This window comes from Hypanus sabinus, chromosome 23, assembly GCF_030144855.1.
Source record: "Hypanus sabinus isolate sHypSab1 chromosome 23, sHypSab1.hap1, whole genome shotgun sequence".
In the NCBI taxonomy this organism is placed as follows: Eukaryota; Metazoa; Chordata; class Chondrichthyes; order Myliobatiformes; family Dasyatidae; genus Hypanus; species Hypanus sabinus.
Window position 1 is genome coordinate 31,269,688 of NC_082728.1, and position 17,615 is coordinate 31,287,302.

Consider the following 17,615-nt stretch of genomic DNA (forward strand, 5'->3'; position numbering starts at 1 on the left):
AGCTCATCTATTACTACAACTCCTATCCATGTCTTAAGTTACAAACTGAGACTAACTTCAACCCTTCTGTTTATAGATCAGCAGCCCATGTTCAAGCTATGGGCTTTATGTTAAACTACTATTGGCTAAATATATGGGCTTTTGAGCACAAGTATGCAAATAAATAAGTACTTGTAAATAATGAAATATACTTCACATTTTATTTATCTTATTTCTTTTATCATATGTCGGCCCTTTTATTAGTAAATGATCATTTTCTTACGTTCTATTAAACAAGATCAAAATGTATAACTGAACTGCCGACAACAGCACAAAATGTTATTTTTACTTCTTTCCTGACATTTTTTCCCTTCTGTTACGGCTTGCTCACTTTTCTAACAACATTTACCTCTTGCTGATCATTTTGATGTACTCTTCAGAACCAGGAATATCTTCACCAAATATGCTCTCTTTAGGCCCAGCAAAAGGCTTACTTTGATTCAATGTCCATGGGCTGAACAAATGTATTATTTTCTCATATTTATTTTATAGGTCTCTAGATTTTTCTTGGATCTTCTCACCTCTCACTTCTGTTTAGATTCTATTTTTAGGGCTGTGTATTGTATATATTTGAAACAGTATGTTCAGGATTATCCGGATAAGGTTTATCCAATTTTTTTTCCACTATCAGATAATTAATTAAGTTTCTTAACAGAAATCACAGCAAAGTCCCTTTGAAATTTGAGATCTCATATGGTTTAGCAATGCAGCATAATTAAATGAATCTCAAAATTAACTGGAAATTAGAATGGATGGAGTGCTTATTATCATAGTATTGAGTACATTTTTTTGCATGAAGACTAGCTCTACCAGTTCTCAATTGTAATGGGCCTGTAGGTGTTTGCCAAAATTGCCAAATGACCATCCTAGGCATGTATGCCTTAATTATCTCCAGACTTTGTTACTTCAATGCTTTCCTAGCCCAAGTGGCACATTCTACCTTTTGTAAAACTTGAACTTTTTATAAACATTTTTGCCCAGATTCTAGCTTGCACATTCCCCTTCATCCATCACAACTGTATTGCCATTCTATATTTGTTTCCAGTTCAGCAAAGCTACAATTTTAAAGTTATTAATCTTGTATTCATAATCTCATCCCCTTTCACCTTCTCCAGCCCACATCCTTAGAGTTGTTCCAATTCATGTTTTAACTCATCCCTCATTCTTTTTGCTTCATCTTCGGCAAATATGTTCTCAACATCAATGCCTTTCTACTTTTCTGTCTTCCTTTAAGGCTCTCTTTAATACCTAACTCTTTAACTAAAATGTTCGTCCCTTGTCTTACTTAATCTTTATACGTGGTGCTTGGTCAAATGTCGGCTCGCGATGTTCCCAGTTTTCATCAAGTTTTATTATAAAATTTTTATAAATACAATTTGTTGTTTAGCAAAACAAGTCTTACATTCTATTCTATTGATAAACTTGTTTTAAATGGAAAACAGAATTTCATATATGTTTTTCTTAATATTCCTGAAAATACTTCATTCTCGTCATAGAGCACAGAAACAGACCCTTCAGGCCCACTCATCCATGTTGACCAAAATGTCTACTGGAGCTAGTCCCATTTGCATGTGTTTTGCCCATATCTCTCTATCCATGTACCTATCCAAATGCCTTTTAAATATTGCATCCTGAGTCTGGCTTTCACATGGGGCACAGTGACTCTTTTAGTTACAGCTCAGATTAGGACAACGCATAAAGAAAATCTCTTGTACAGTAGTGGTGGGTTCCTGGAACAAGTCAGTTTTTTCAGGCCTGTTACAGTGTACACTGGGTGAGAATTCAAAGTACATCACTGATCCAAGACTCGCAGCAATCATGTTGCTTTACAATAGTTACATGCAGATTTCACAATTTCATCAAAAGCCCATTTCTCTTTTAGTATTTAGTCTTTGTTTGATCTCTGCAAAGGTTGCCTCTAACTCCCTAACAAATGGGACTTTGCTCGCTTTGCCCAAATGGCATTTTCCCCTATTCTTCCTCTGATTTGAGGTCTTGTCCTCCTATCATGTCTCAACTTATCACACACACATTTACTCTGCATTAAAGCTACATACAGCATATTCCAACCTCCATTTGTTTACCTCTGCTCAAGCCAGTTTGCCTTATAATTAAAACATTTCCTGTTTTTAGTAGTAGCCTGCTTCTTCTAAGTGACTTCTAAGCCATCTCCGATATTGACTTGTTTCCTATTATCCCTTTCTAATTTATATAACACATAAGTTGACCATATTATAAGCTTTCCTACTTTTCCTATAAATCCTCTTCACAGCCTATCAAGCCTCTCCTTATAACTCAAGCTCCTCAATTCCCCTCCCCCCCCCCCCCCCCCCCCCAGAATGACTGGCTTCATCTCTACTTCCCCCTCAATGCCTATAATCTTCAGTTCCACTGTAGGCCAAAAATATGCATGTCACACCTTTGAATATACTTAATAGCTGCACCCACTGCTCTCAAACATTAAAAATACAAATATTTACAACATCCAGAAAGAAATGCATTTTCATCTCAGGCTTAAATGGTCATCACCTTAACCTAAGAAAAGACCTCAATTTCTAGAATACCCCACCTTAGGGAATATCACCAGTGTCCATTCAGTCAAAATTCTTATACTGTATATTGCAAGAGATCATATGTAATTCTTTTAAACCCCGATGTGTATCAGCCATCTTTTCATTATTTCCTCACACAAAATGTTGGAGGAACTCAGCAACTCAGACAACATCTGTGGAGGGGAATAAACAGTTGATGTTTTGGGCCAAGACTAGAAAGAAATGGGAAAAGAAGCCAAAATAAGAAGGTGGGAGGAGGGGAAGGAAACAAGCTAACAGGTGAACTCAGGTGGGTGGGGAAGGAAAAGTGAAGTAAGAAGCTGTTGAGTGGAAGAGGTGAAGAGCTGAAGGACAAGAAATCTGATAGAGGAAGAAAGTGGGCCATGGAAGAAAGGGGAAGAAGGAAGGGCACCGGAGGAAGATGATGGGTAGGTAAGGAGAAGTGAAGAGGTGAGTGGGGAAACAGAATGGGGAATGGAAAAAGAGTGAGACAGAGAGGAGAGAATTTACCATAAGTTACTGCAGTTTTGGTCTCATCAAAACACTGCATGGCAATGGCCAAACTTCCTTATCTTGTACTCACCCTACCTTCTTAATTACTTTCTATACTGTGTGCTAATTTCATGTGCTTCTTGTATGAGAATCCTCAGACCCAGCTGGACTTCAACTTTTGATAGCCTCACACAAATAAAATAATTCTATTATTTTCGATTCTTCTTCCTGAAGTGGACAAACAAACATACAACACCGAAATTCATTTGCTTGAAGGTATACTCAATAAATCCATAATAGAATAATAACCAGAACAGAATCAATGAAAGCTACATCAACTTGAGTGTTCAACCTGTGTGCAAAAGACAACAAACTGTGCAAATATGAAAAGAGGGAAATAAAAATAAGTAAATAAGCAATAAATATCAAGAACTTGAGATGAAGAGTCCTTGAAAGTGAGTCCATAGGTTGAGGGAACATTTCTTTTCTTTCCTTCTTTTTTTACAATATTTTTATTCAGAAGAAAAAAACAAAATTTACAGAGTGCAACACATAGATACATCTCAACATAACTTGTGTACATTCATATATTGTAATAAAATTGATCAAAATGTTATAGCATAACAAAGGTATACCACTCTGTAATCAAAAATTTAAAGATAAGTCATACATCATAAAAGAAATTTTTTATATAAAAAAGTCAACCCCCTACCAACTACCAAAGAAAAAAGCTGATGGATGATAATGGATAATTAGGAAAAAAAACATATTCGCTTAAGAAGAGAAAATAAAAATATACATAAAAGTCTGTGCACTGTTAAACTTTATAAATTGGAAAAGTAATTTAGGAAGGGTCCCCAGATATCATAAAAAGATTGTTTTGAATTTAAGACTCAGCAGCAGATCTTTTCTAAATTTAAATAAGACATAATATCACGTAGCCATTGAAGATGTGTAGGAGGGGCAGATTCCTTCCATTTAAGCAAGATTGCTCTTCTTGTTAAAAGAGAGGTAAAAACTAAAACCTGTAGGTTAGGAGTATTTAAAGTTATATCTTCATTTGCAATAATACCAAACAAGGCAGTAAAGGGATTTGGGTCAAATTGGACCCTAAAAAGTTGTGAGAAGGTATGGAATACTTCCCGCCAAAACTTTTCAACTTTAGGGCAAAACCAAAACATATGAATTAAAGAGGCATCAGCAGAGTTGCATTTAATACAAAGTGGAGAAACATTCGGATAAAAACTGGACAGCTTCTGTTTAAAATATAAGCTCTATGAACCACTTTAAATTGTAGAAGAGAATGACGAGCACAGAAGGATGATTTATTAACCCGTTTAAGAATTTTATTCCATCTATCATCAGAAATCTGACAATTTAGGTCATCCTCCCAAGCTTTTTTTATTTTATCTAAAAAGTCTTGTCTAGAATCAATCAACCGGTATAAATACCAGTAACAGAACAATTAACAAAAAGTTTTAAATTTAAAAGATCATCCAGCAAATTTTTATCAGGACCTATAGGAAAAGTAATTAATTGGAAATGTAAGAAATCTCTAATTTGAAGGTATCTGTAAAAATGTGTTTTTGGGAGTGCAAATTTAGTTGACAATTGGTCAAATGAAGAAAGAGATCCTGAGATAAATAGGTCCCAAAAACACTTAATACCTAGTTCATCCCAATCCTTAAAGACTTTGTCAGTCATGGAAGGGATAAAAAAAATAATTAAGGAGAATGGGAGATGATAATGAAAAATTCGCTAAACCAAAAAATTTCCTAAATTGAGACCAAATCCTTAAAGTTTGCTTAACAATTATGTTATCTGTTATTTTATTTGCTGAAAAAGAAGAGTATGATCCAAGAAGAAAGATAACAGAGGAATTTTTTACAGAATTAACTTCTAAGGAGACCCATGATGACCTTTACGATAAATATAATAGGACCAGAAGGTAATATTCCTTATATTGGCAGCCCAATAGTAAAACCTAAAATTGGTTAGGGCTAATCCACCCATCTCTTTATTTCTTTGTAGGTAAACTTTACTTAAACGAGCTTGTTTATTATTCCAAATATAAGATTTTTAAATTGAATCTAAAGAATCAAAGTAGGTCTTAGGAATAAAAATAGGTAAGGCCTGAAAAAGATATAAAAATTTAGGAAGAACCTTCATTTTAATCGAATTAATTCTGCCAATTAGGGATAAAGAAAGAGGAGACCATTTAGAAAGTGTCTTTTTCACATAATTCAATAAGAGGTTTAAGTTTTCCTTAAACAAATTCTTTAAGTTTTTAGTAATTGTTACACCTAGATATGTAAATTGACTTGTAACAACTTGGAATCGAAATTTGGCATTTGATGAGATTAGGTTATTTAAAGGAAATAGCTCACTTTTATGTAAGTTCAGCTTATATCCCAAAAAAGAACTAAACTGGGAAATTAAAGAAAGAACCAAAGGTAAAGAAGTTTCAGTGTTAGAGATAAAAAGTAAAATATCATCAGCATATAATGAAATTTTATGAGTGTTATGATCCCAGCCCCCTCCTTTGTGAGAACCGCAAGAGCACCCGTCGAGGGGGGGGGTCAGTAGACCCAGGAGGAGAGACAGAGAGAGAGAAATGTACCAAATTGCACGTTCCACCCGGGATGCAGAATAAGACGACAGCGACTATTGTCTCATGGAGACCACGTGAAAAGCCCTCAGGCAAGGTGGGCTGATTGAGAGAGAGATTGCATCATCCCAACCTGATTGACACCTGCGACCCCGTGAGGAAGTATAAAGGAGAGTCTCAGGGGGACAGCCCCTTCAGACGCACCAAGAAGACACGAGAGAGTGATCCCGCAGCAGCGGGAAGCCATTCTGAAGGAAGCCACGTGCGTTAGATTCCAGGATTGGAATTTGTGGCTGGAATCACAGAAAACCGCTTTTAACTAACATCGGGGAGAGGGAACCAACGCTCCCCGATTTCACGGAAGCTTCATCAAGACCTGGCAAGTTCTTTCTCTTCTCCCCAATCTCTCTCTCTCGGTCGCCCCACGTGAAACCCAGCGATTCTTAAAAGGCTGAGGCCTGCAGACTTCTGAGTGACTTTTATATTTCCAACGGACAATGTATTATCCCCTAGACAACAGTAGAGCTCACTTCCTAATGATGATTATTACTATACCTGCGCTTTAGATTGAGTATTGACGACGTGCATTATCTGAATGTTTGTATTAACCTTACTTTTGTGTCTCTTTATAAATAAAAACGTTTGAAAATAGTGACATCAGACTTCAACGGACCTCTCTATCTTTGCTGGTAAGTTATCCAGTTACGGGATACGTAACATGAGTCATACCTTCCCTTAGTATACCAGAAATGTCCTTAGATTCTCGAAATGCTATTGCTAAGGGTACTATAGCTAAAGCAAAAAGTAAAGGACTAAGACGGCAACCTTGTCTAGTTCCATGCTGTAATTTAAAGTGCTTAGAAATTTGAGAGTTAGTAATAACCTGAGCGGTAGGAGACAGGTAAATTAATTTAACCCAACGAATAAAATTAGGCCCAAAATTAAACTTTTTTAAGGTCTTAAAAAGATAATTCCACTCAATCCTATCGGAGGCTTTTTCTGCATCTAAGGATAATATACACTCTGATATTTTTTTGGATGGTGAATATATCACATTCAATAACTGACATATATTAAAATGTGAGTAATGATTTTTAATAAATCCTGTCTGATCATGATATATAATAGATGGTAAAATATTTTCAAGTCTTTGAGCTAAGATTTTGAATAAAATTTTTGCATCAACATTTAATAAAGAAATCAGTCTGTATGAAGAACATTCAGCTGGGTTTTTTTTAAGAATAAGAGAAATAAAAGTTTCATAAAAAGATTAAGGGAGTTTACCTGATTTAAAGGACTCTGATAAAACAGAGGATAAATAAGGTGTAAGTAATGTAGTGAAAGTTTTATAAAACTCCCCAAGAAAGCCATCAGGTCCTGGGGTCTTACCAGAATGTACAGCACGTATAGCCTCAGCCACTTCTTCATTCAACATTTCAATGATGGGGCAAGTGAGGTTGAGTGAAGTTATCCCCTTTGGTCCTGATGGCTGAGAGGTAATAACTATTCCTGAACCTGGTGGTGTGACTGCTGAGGCTCCCATACCTTCTTGCTGGTGGCAGCAGTGAGAGGAGAACATGTCCTTGCTGGTGGGGGTCTCAACAACACTCTGTGGAGATGCTCTCAATGATGGGGAGGGTTTTACCTGTGATGGACTGGGCCATATCCACTGTGAGAGGAAAGCCATGGTAGTGGAAGAGGTGACAAGGACAGAGCAAGAGTGCTACAGGGCAAAGGCAGTGGAACAGGGCCGTCAGAGAGGCTGGACGACATGGGAGGGCACCATCAACAGGTCAGGTAGCATTCAGCTGGTCTGACCTGTGGAAGATCCTACAAGCCATTCTCAGCTTCCTCATCAGGGCAACCTTGCCCTGCCCTCAAAATCTTCACCAGTGGCTCGGCAGTGAGGATAGTTGCTCCCTGTGTGATACCACCAATGCCAACCTCCAGCGTATCCCGGCAGGATGCACAACAGTGCTCTCCAAAAGCATTACAGATGGCAGCATTACCAGGTCCTAAAGAAGCTGGTGGAGATCCTAGAGACCTGCAGGCAGGGTGCAAGAAGCAACTTTTCCCCAGCGGGACACCAAATCATCTCATTTGTTAAGGCTGGTAAGAGTGCTGAATGTACCTACCCAAGAGCTCCCTCAGGACTCCTCCCCACAGGCAAGGAATGGATCATGAGGGAAGATATCGACAGACAGCTACAGTTGCCCTTGGAAATCACCACCACATCTCTCCACCCAAACCTAGTACTGTGGTCCACAGCCATCAAGACAGTCCTCCTCAATGAGTTAACCATCCCATAGGCGGAAGGTGTGGAGGCTGTCACAAGCAAAAGAGGCTGAAGTACTCAGGCCTGACAGCAGAGTGTAAGGAAGTTGGCTGGAAGACTATCATCTACCCTGTGGAGTAGAATACCGGGGCTTTGTCAGTGCATCGACAACAAGGTTAGTCTGTGATACAACAACGACTAGAGCGAGGCTCAAGAGGGCCACCAGAGAGTTGGCTGAGGAGGAAGAAAAGGGCAGATTTTGGCTGTGGTTGAGGATAAAGGACAGAAATTGGAGGATTGACTAACCTCGTTAAAAAATTTAGAGGGTGGCAGGGAGACTTCCCTGCCACTGCTCCGCCACCAGGAGATGTATCAGGGTTAAGGGAGTGAAATATCAATGTGTAGTGGTCCCTGGCTGATAACCCTGCAGCTGACCTACACTTTTGGAGATGTAGCAGGGCTAAGGGAGCGAAATATCAATGTGTAGTGGTCCCTGCCTGATAACCCTGCAGCTGACCTACACCTTTGGAGATGTATCAGGGCTAAGGGAGCGAAATATCAATGTGTAGTGGTCCCTGGCTGATAACCCTGCAGCTGACCTACACTTTTGGAGATGTATCAGGGCTAAGGGAGCGAAATATCAATGTGTAGTGGTCCCTGCCTGATAACCCTGCAGCTGACCTACACCTTTGGAGATGTATCAGGGCTAAGGGAGCGAAATATCAATGTGTAGTGGTCCCTGGCTGATAACCCTGCAGCTGACCTACACTTTTGGAGATGTATCAGGGCTAAGGGAGCGAAATATCAATGTGTAGTGGTCCCTGCCTGATAACCCTGCAGCTGACCTACACCTTTGGAGATGTATCAGGGCTAAGGGAGCGAAATATCAATGTGTAGTGGTCCCTGGCTGATAACCCTGCAGCTGACCTACACCTTTGGAGGTGTGGCAGGCAGCAATACCAAGCAGTAAACAACATCTTCCTGTGAACCTCATTGAAACTTCTGAGTATCCAGTGACTACTGTGAAAAAGCAGGTGAAGTCCAGGAAAGACTGGATGACTGCAGGAAAGTCTTCAATAGGAGAGACCAGTTAGTCACCCAAAACACTAGCCTCTTAGCAGCAGAGACACTTAAAAATAACTACAAAGACAAATAAGAGAAGACAACCTGAAGGCCCTCTGAGGGGTGGGATGAAAGATTGGCCCAAAAGGATGGATTACTCAGCAATGATTGGAGCAAATATAGTCAACAAGCTGGAGCTCCTTCAGAGGTGCAGGTGTGGATGGGAGAACGTGATGCCACATAGGGAACTACGAATCCATCAGGGGAGAATGAAATGCAGTGAGAAAGGCCAACGGCAACTTCGCACACCTGTGGCAGATTAGACACAAGGGCCACAAAGCCAGATTTAAAACCACAGAGCTGAGGGACCCAACATTGCTGGAGATGATTTGTTGGTAGGGGAAGAAGACCTGACAGTGGAGGGTAACCCCTCCCCCCTCCCCACCGTGTGTGAGCACACAAACGCACCTGACATCCCCCCCCCCCCCACCCATCTGTGGAGCCATGCCGCAAAGCTAAGGGGAAGAAACCAGGAAGGCGGTACAAGATCAAGTGGACAAAGGTGAACAAAGTACCCAAGTGGCAGAGGCTGAACATGGACCTCAGCTTGAAAGCCTAGAACACGCACTACATGACCAAGTGGAAAACAAGCTTAACTTGCTTGGAGAGTTCCTCTACGAGGTGTGTAGAGATAGATTTGGGAAAGATGACATCAAGTAAGTGGCTGCTCCAAGAGAAAAGGGAAGAAGGGAGAAGGACATAGAGCAGCTGGTGCAAAGGTGAATCGGGCTGCAGAAGAACTGGAAGAAGCAAGCAGAGGAGGAGAAGGTAGGCTTGAAGCTGGTGTGAAACGAAGCAAAACAGAAGCTGGCCAGGCTGTGAAGGGCAAAGCACATTTTTACATGCAGGAGAAAGGAGGAGAGAGAGAGCCAGCTTCTTCAAGTATTGTTTCAAATGTGCTTGTCACCTGTTGGGAGCATAGAAAGAGATGGAAGTAAAAGCCACTGAAGAGGAAATGGAGCAGTATATCAGGGACCAATAAAGTGATCCAGCAAGGAAAACTTCCCTTGGATCACCAGAATATGTTTCACATCCTGCTCCTCCAACCTTCCATTATGACCCCTCCACCCCCTATCCCCCTGCAAACTAAGTGAAGTCAGAGAAGTCATCAAAATGGCAAGGTCAGCGTCAGTGCCAGGTACAAACAGAATTCCTTACAAGCTCTAAAACACTGCCTTCATGTGCTAAAGATCCTGCAGAACATAATGAGAACTGCCTGGAAAAACTAGTGCATCCCATCAGAGTGGCAAGGAGCTGTGGTGGTGTTCATCCTCAAAGAACAGAACTCCAGTTCCATCAATCTCCTCATGAGCATTGCACTGCTGAGCATCGAGGGGAAAGTCTTCTTCTTTGTCATGGCTAGGACAATGGCCAGCTACCTTATGGGCAATGGATACATTGACACCAGCTGCAGAAGGCAGGAATTCCAGGCTTCCTGGGAGCACATATCATTGATTGGGACCAGATCCAACAAGCAAAGTGTAAGAAAAGCAAACTACATGTCATGTGGCTGGATCTTGCGAATGCCTATGGATCTGAGCCTCACCAGCTCATCAACTTTGCAATGGAGCTCGTTTACATTCCCCCATGCATTAGAGGCCTGTCTTCTGATTACTTCAGTGACCTTCAGATGTGCTTCTCTTTTCAAGACAACAGGGTGGCAGCAAATCAAAGTAGACATTTTAATGGGGTGTTCCACTCTCCCATCCTGTTTGTGGCAGCCTTCGAGATTATCATTATTGAAGCAAAGCAGGTGGTTGGAGGGATGAAGTTACAGTCAAGGCAGAGGCTTCCTCCACTGCAAAGCTACAGGGACGATGCCATAAGCATCCTTCAGCAGCCACAAGAAGGCTGCTGAGGAGGCTGTACAAGCTAGTGACATGGGCAGAGATGAAGATGCAAACCTTATCCCTTCGAAAAAGGGTCAGAAGTACCAACAGCACCTTTGTCATAGGGGGCAAAAAAATTCCATTTTTGGCCGGGCAGCCCATCCAAAGCCTTGGGAGGCAGTACACTGCAGAGCTCCCTGACAGGCAGATGGGAAAAGTAACACAGAAACAGCTTGCAGAGAGCTTGGTCAGACTGAACAGATCCAACTACCTGGGAAGTATAAAGAGTGGTGCTACCAGTTCACACTGTAACAAATGTGGCCTCACTGTTTCGATGTGGCCCCAGAAAATATGCAAAATACCCTTATCAACAGCCAGTAGGTTAGATGGGACAGCCAACTTGTACATCCAAAACTGGCTGGGACTGCCTTGGGATTGGTTGGACACTGGCCTCTTCAGGAAGAACGTAGCAAAGCTGCCACTGAGATCTTTGCTATCCAGATGTTCCAGAATTGAGTGACGAGCCATTGGGATGGGATCTGCTGTGGACCTGTTGCTTCAGTAGGCAAATTGGATTGGATCCAAGTCACTTCTCAGGCAGGAGTCAATATATTTCATCACCAAACTCTCAAAACACTCCATCACTGTGGATGCAAGTACGTCTAGACAATAGACATTGAGGCAAGTCACCACATTCATCTTGGGCACCAGTGTAATTTTAAATATTTGTTCAATATCACTGCAATTCTCCATTACTTACTGCCCTGAACTAACTTCTAATGTTCCAACATTTAATCTTTTTTTCTCTTTATACTTATGGCATTCCTTTGCTGTGTTTTTTTTAAATCACCCCATACTCATACCTTGCAACTTCACAAACTGTTTCAACTCTTTATTTTAATTAGCCACAAATATGTCAGTTTTCTAATGGAGTCTTCAGTAATGGAATTTGTATTTGTTCAGAGTCAAATATTTCTTTCAATATTTACAATGACTTATCTAACATCTTATGTTTAATTAAATTTTCTAATCAACCATAACCTGTCCTTCAGACCTATGAAATTGCCCTTAGGTTTACAGAACTACAAGAAGCTACAGATGCTGGAAATTTGAGCAACAAACAAAAACTGTTGCAAGAACTCAGCTGGTCAGGAAGCATCTGTGGAGGGAAATGAACGGTTGATATTTTGCACTGAGACACATCATCACACCCCAGTCAATTTTGAAATACCATGATTTAGGAAACTGTCTTGAATGCATTCAATGAAGACCTCCTCAAAACAAAATCACCAGTTTGATTTTCCAAGTCAATATAAAGTCCCTCATAATTATTGTATTACCCTTGTTACGTCCCTGTTTGTTCTTGATTGATAGACTGTTCAACTGCCTTGATTAATAGATTTAGAAGTCTATAAACAATGCCTGCCTATGTTTTCTGCTCCTTGGTTGCCTAGAAATTGGATTGTATTTCATAGTATTTCGTAGCAGCTTTACAAACCAATAAATTAGCTTAACGACCATTTCAGGTAAAAGTCTGTCGATAGTACAATTGGATTAGTTAGTTATAGTTTCAATTCACATTGGCACTCACTATATTTTTCCACCATCAGGCACACAACTGATGACATCAATTGTCTTGCAATGCACATTTCAATCCCTCCCAATGTAAAGTGGAGTAAAGTTCTTTGAAAATCACTTATTTAACAGTCACATGAAAGCAGAGTAAAACATGCTGCATTCTTGCCAGTTAAACAACCACACGACTAACATTTTTAAAAAGCTCATGAATAAAAACAGGAAGTCCAGGGAAAACTCAGTGTAAAGCCCCATCATCAAACTGAAACACCAGCTGAGCTTCTTTCCATGATGCTGCCTGACCTGCTAAGCTTTTCTGTTTTTATTTCAGATCTTCGGAATTTTAAAAACTTTTTAATTACAGAAAAATTAATTAAGTAGCTTCAGAAATGACTGCTGAAATACCTGCCAAATTTTTCTATGTGCTCAAATTAGCAAAGAGTGTTTGTTGTAGAATTGATTTACGGGGCAAATCATTTAGCATCAGCAGATTTTTTTAAAAATCCTGCACAACTGTGGGTAATGAGTATCTCACCACATTCAGTTGATTAGCTTGCAAGTATTCTGGAGCTGCATTCAACAGAGGGAATCATCTCATTATTCTCATTCCACTTCTTCAAATTTCTCTCTATCCTGCATTAATTCCCCTTTGATACATTGTGCTATTAACTTACAGTAAGGGTTAACTTGAAGTAGCCAATTAACCTACCAGCATGATTTTGTGATGTGGACAAAACTGGGGTCCCAGACTAAGCCCACATACTCACATAAAAAAATAAGCAAACTCCATACTAATGAACCTGGGTCATTGAAACTGAGAGGTTAGGGGACACAGGAGTCAGATGTGATCACTTCATTTTCACATTAATCAATATATCTACAGGTCTTTTAACTGTTTATGGAATCTTTAATCCAATAGAAAAATGAAGAGTTCCAAAGAATAGGCAGCAATGTTTTATTTCATCATGCCACATTGCTCATATCCTTCAGCATCCCACAGGAGTTCTTCATTCAGAGAGTACCATTAGAAGACTTTGAAGGCACGAACAAGAATTCCTAGACAGGAATTGACTTTATATTACTCATTCATCACTTGAAAAATGGAGCAAGTACTTCAAGTGTATGAGTTAGTGACACAGTAATGCATTCTTTTGTGTTTGTAAAGTATTCCTCAACAGCTATTGGTAATGGTTCTGGTTTTATTATTGCACTGAAATACAGTGAAAAGCTTGTGTTTGCACGGCATCCAGTCATGCCATACATAAACACATCAAGGTAGATAAAAGGAAAAAAAAACGAAGTACAAAATATAGTGCTGCCACTACAAAAGTGAAGTGCAGATCAAGAAATAAAATACAAAGGCCCCAGTGGGTAGACTGGAGGAGTTAAGTGTTCACTTTTAGCAATATTTAGAGGTCCATTCAAGATTCTGATAAAACTGATAACTGATCAAAGCTGTTGAGTCTGGTGGTATGTGCTTTTGAACTTTAGTATCTTCTGTCTGACAAGAGGGGGAGAAGAGAGAATGATTGGAATGATAGGAATCTTGACTGTGTTGGCTACTTTCCCAAAGCAGCAGGAAAAGTTAGCGGAGTCAATGGAGGCCGGTTTGCATGATGGACTAGGCTGTGTTCCGAGTTCTGAAATTTCAGCAGAGCAGCAATGGCTGGAGTTTCTGCAAAAAATGAGGGATGTGCAAGACAGATATATTCCAAATAAGAAGAAATTTTTGAATGGAAGGAGGACACTACCGTGGCTGACAAGTGAAGTCAGAACATAAGTAAAAGCAAAAGAGAGGGCATACAAGGAAGCCAAAGCCAGTGGGAAGATAAGAGGATTGAGAAGCTTATAAAAACTTGCAGAAGGAAACTAAGAAGGTCGTTAGGAAGAAAAAGATTAATTATGAAAGGAAGCTGGCAACTAATTATCAAAGAAGATACAAAAAGCTTTTTTAAGTATTTAAAGGGTGAAAGAGGGTTGAGAGTAGATATAGGACCAAGAGAAAATGACACAGGAGATATTGTAATGAGAGATGCAGGGATGCAGAGGAACTGAATGTGTATTTGCCATCACTCTTCACAGTGGAAGACATCTGCAGTATACCGGACATTCAAGAGTGTCAGGGAAGTGAAATGTGCAGTGAAAATTACGACTGAGAAGGTGCTCAGGAAGCTTAATGGTCTGAGGATGAATAAATCTCCTGGACCTGATGGAATGCACCCTCGGGTTCTGAAGGAAGTAGCTGGCGACATTGCGGAGACATTAACAATAATCCTTCAAGAATCGATAGATTCTGGCATTGTACCAGATGACTGGAAAATTGCTAATGTTACTCCACTATTTAAGAAGTGTGGGAGACAGCAGAAAGAAAACTATAGACCTGGTAGTTGGCACCAGTGGTTGGGAAGTTGTTGGAATTGACTGTTAAGTATGAGATTACAGAGTAACTGGAGGCACATGACAAGATAGGCTGAAGAATGGCATGGTTTCCTGAAAGGAAGCTCCTGCTTGATTAACCTACTGCAATTTTTTGAGGAAATTACAAGCAAGGTAGGCAAAGGAGATGTAGTAGGTGTGGTGTAGTTGGATTTTCAGGCCTTCGACGAGGTGCCGCACATGAGGCTGCTTAGCAAGATGAAGATCCCATGGAATTATGAGGCAGTTACTAGCATGGGTAGAGCATTGGCTGATCAGCAGAAGACTGAGAATGGGAATAAAGGAATCCTATTCTGGCTGGCTGCCGGTTCCCAGTGGAATTTCACAGGGCCAGTGTCGGGACTGACGATGACTTTTTACAATGTATGCCAATGATTTGGACTATGGGATCAATGAAGTTGTGGCTAAATTTGCCAATGATACAAAGATAGGTGGAGGAGTGGATAGTATTGAGGAAACAGAGAGCCTGAAGAAAGACTTAGGTAGTTTAGGGGAATGGGCAAAGAAGTGGCAAATGAAATATAATGTTGGGAAGTGAATGGTCATGCACTTTGGTGGAAGAAATAAACTGACAGACTATTATTTAGATGAGAAGAGAATTCAAAATGCAGAGATGCAAAGGGACTTGGGAGTCCTTGTGCAGGATACCCTAAAGGTTAACCTCCAGGCTGAGTTGGTGGTGAAAAAGGCAAATGCAATGTTGGCTTTCATTTCTAGAGGTATAGAATATAAGAGCAGGGATGTGATGTTGAGGCTCTATTAGGCATTCGTGATACTACACTTTGTGTATTGTGTGCAGTTTTGTACTCCTTATTTTAGGAAGGATATACTGACATTGGAGAGGGTTCAGAGAAGATTCACGAGAATGATTCCAGGAATGAAAGACACAGAAAATGCTGGTGGAACACAGCAGGCCAGGCAGCATCTATAGGGAGAAGCACTGTCGTCGTTTTGGGCTGAGACCCTTCGTCGGGACTAACTGAAAGGAGAGATACTAAGAGATTTGAAAGTAGTGGGGGGAGAGGGAAATGCAAAATGATAGAAGACCGGAGGGGGTGGGATGAAGCTAAGAACTGGAAAGGTGATTGGCGAAAGTGATACAGAGCTGGAGAAGGGAAAGGATCATGGGACAGGAGGCCTCGGGAGAAAGAAAGGTGGAGGGGGAGCACCAGAGGGAGATGGAGAACAGGCAGGGTGATGGGCAGAGAAAGAGAAAAAAAAACAAACTAAATATGTCAGGGATGGGGTAAGAAGGGGAAAGAAGGGGAGAAGGGGCATTAACGAAAGTTAGAGAAGTCAGTGCCATCAGGTTGGAGGCTACCCAGCCGGATCTCCCAGGGGCCACACATTTTAATTCCACATCCCATTCTCATTCTGATATGTCTATCCATGGCCTCCTCTACTATCAAGATGAAGCCATACTCAGGTTGGAGGAACAACACCTTATGTACTGGCTGGGTAGCCTCCAACCTGATGGCATGGCATAGAACTCAGGTTCTATCTGGGAAGGCTCCAACCTGCTGTCATGAACATCAATTTTCTCCAATGGCCAGTATTTTCCCCTCCCTCTTCTTCAGTTCTTCATTCTGGTTACCTTCTCACATCTTCTCTTCTTGCCTGCCCTTCCCTTCTCTCTGGTTTCCCTCCCTTGGTCTATTGTGCTTGCCAATCAGATTCTTTCTACTATTTTCTCCCTACTTCTTACTTCATCCCCCCTCATTCATCCACCTCTCACCATCTTGTAATCCTTCCCCTCGGCACCCTTCCTTTCCAGTCCTGATGAAAACTTTGGCCCGAAATGTCGTCTGCATATTCCTCTCCATGGATGCTGTCCAACTCGCTGGGCACTTCGATATACACCTTCCGCTGGAAATAGCAGATTCACTTTACTTCTGTCGTAGTTTAGAGCCTCACCTTTTCAGCATTATCAGAGCTGTAGCCAAGGAATGGTGGGGTGCGGAGAGTAATGGGGGGGTAATAGTGGGGATGGGGAGAAACGGAAGGGTACTGGAAGATAGCGAGACAGGTGTCGTGGGGGCAGGTTCACTTCTCCACCGAACCATCGGAGGTTGCTACCTGTTGTAGGCCCAAGCCTGCCCCTTTGCCAAATACCGTTCATCGCTTACAACACCCAGTGCGACGGGTTTACGACGGAAGAGGTGTGTGTTATTTTGAAAAGTTTGAAATTATTTTACAAGTAAACAGTGAATTTTCTGAATTAAACCGCTTCACCTGTAGCAGAAATAAACACCAGAGACTGATTGAACATTTTGAAGCTGATACCGTAACCCGAAAGAGAACTCGAGTCGGGTAAAATCCTCTTGGCCCCGCCCACTGACGGGTATCTGACGGACCGGCTCCGCCCACTGACGGGTATCTGACGGACAGCGGCTCCGCCCACTGATCGGTATCCGACGGATAGGGTGACTCCGCCCACTGACGTGTTTCTGACGGAATTGGTCCCACCCACATACGGGTTACTGACGCATGTGCAGTGCCACCCACTGACGGATTTCGGTGTGGGGTGTAGTGTTGGAGTCTGGCGGCGATGTGGTTGGGAGGGAAATGTTCGGGTGCGGAGAAGGGGCGAGAACGAAGGCCCGAGAGAGGGGAAGGAAGGGCGGGAGCTAATGCCCGCGGAGGTGTTGATAGTGGACGGTATGAGTGATTGAGCGGGGTCCTGGGGA

The 17,615-nt window shown here is 41.3% G+C and overlaps 1 protein-coding gene across 1 annotated transcript in view; it reads right to left on the minus strand.

Annotated features, from left to right (window-relative positions):
- LOC132380092 (alpha-1,6-mannosylglycoprotein 6-beta-N-acetylglucosaminyltransferase B-like) overlaps window positions 1-17,081 on the minus strand; it is a 919,103-nt gene extending 902,022 nt beyond the window's left edge. The window contains exon 1 of the mRNA XM_059948641.1: window positions 16,843-17,081. Coding sequence (XP_059804624.1) covers window positions 16,843-16,991 — 149 coding nt within the window. The 5' untranslated portion in view covers window positions 16,992-17,081. The remainder of the gene's footprint in view (window positions 1-16,842) is intronic.
- Between the last annotated feature and the right edge of the window lie 534 nt (window positions 17,082-17,615).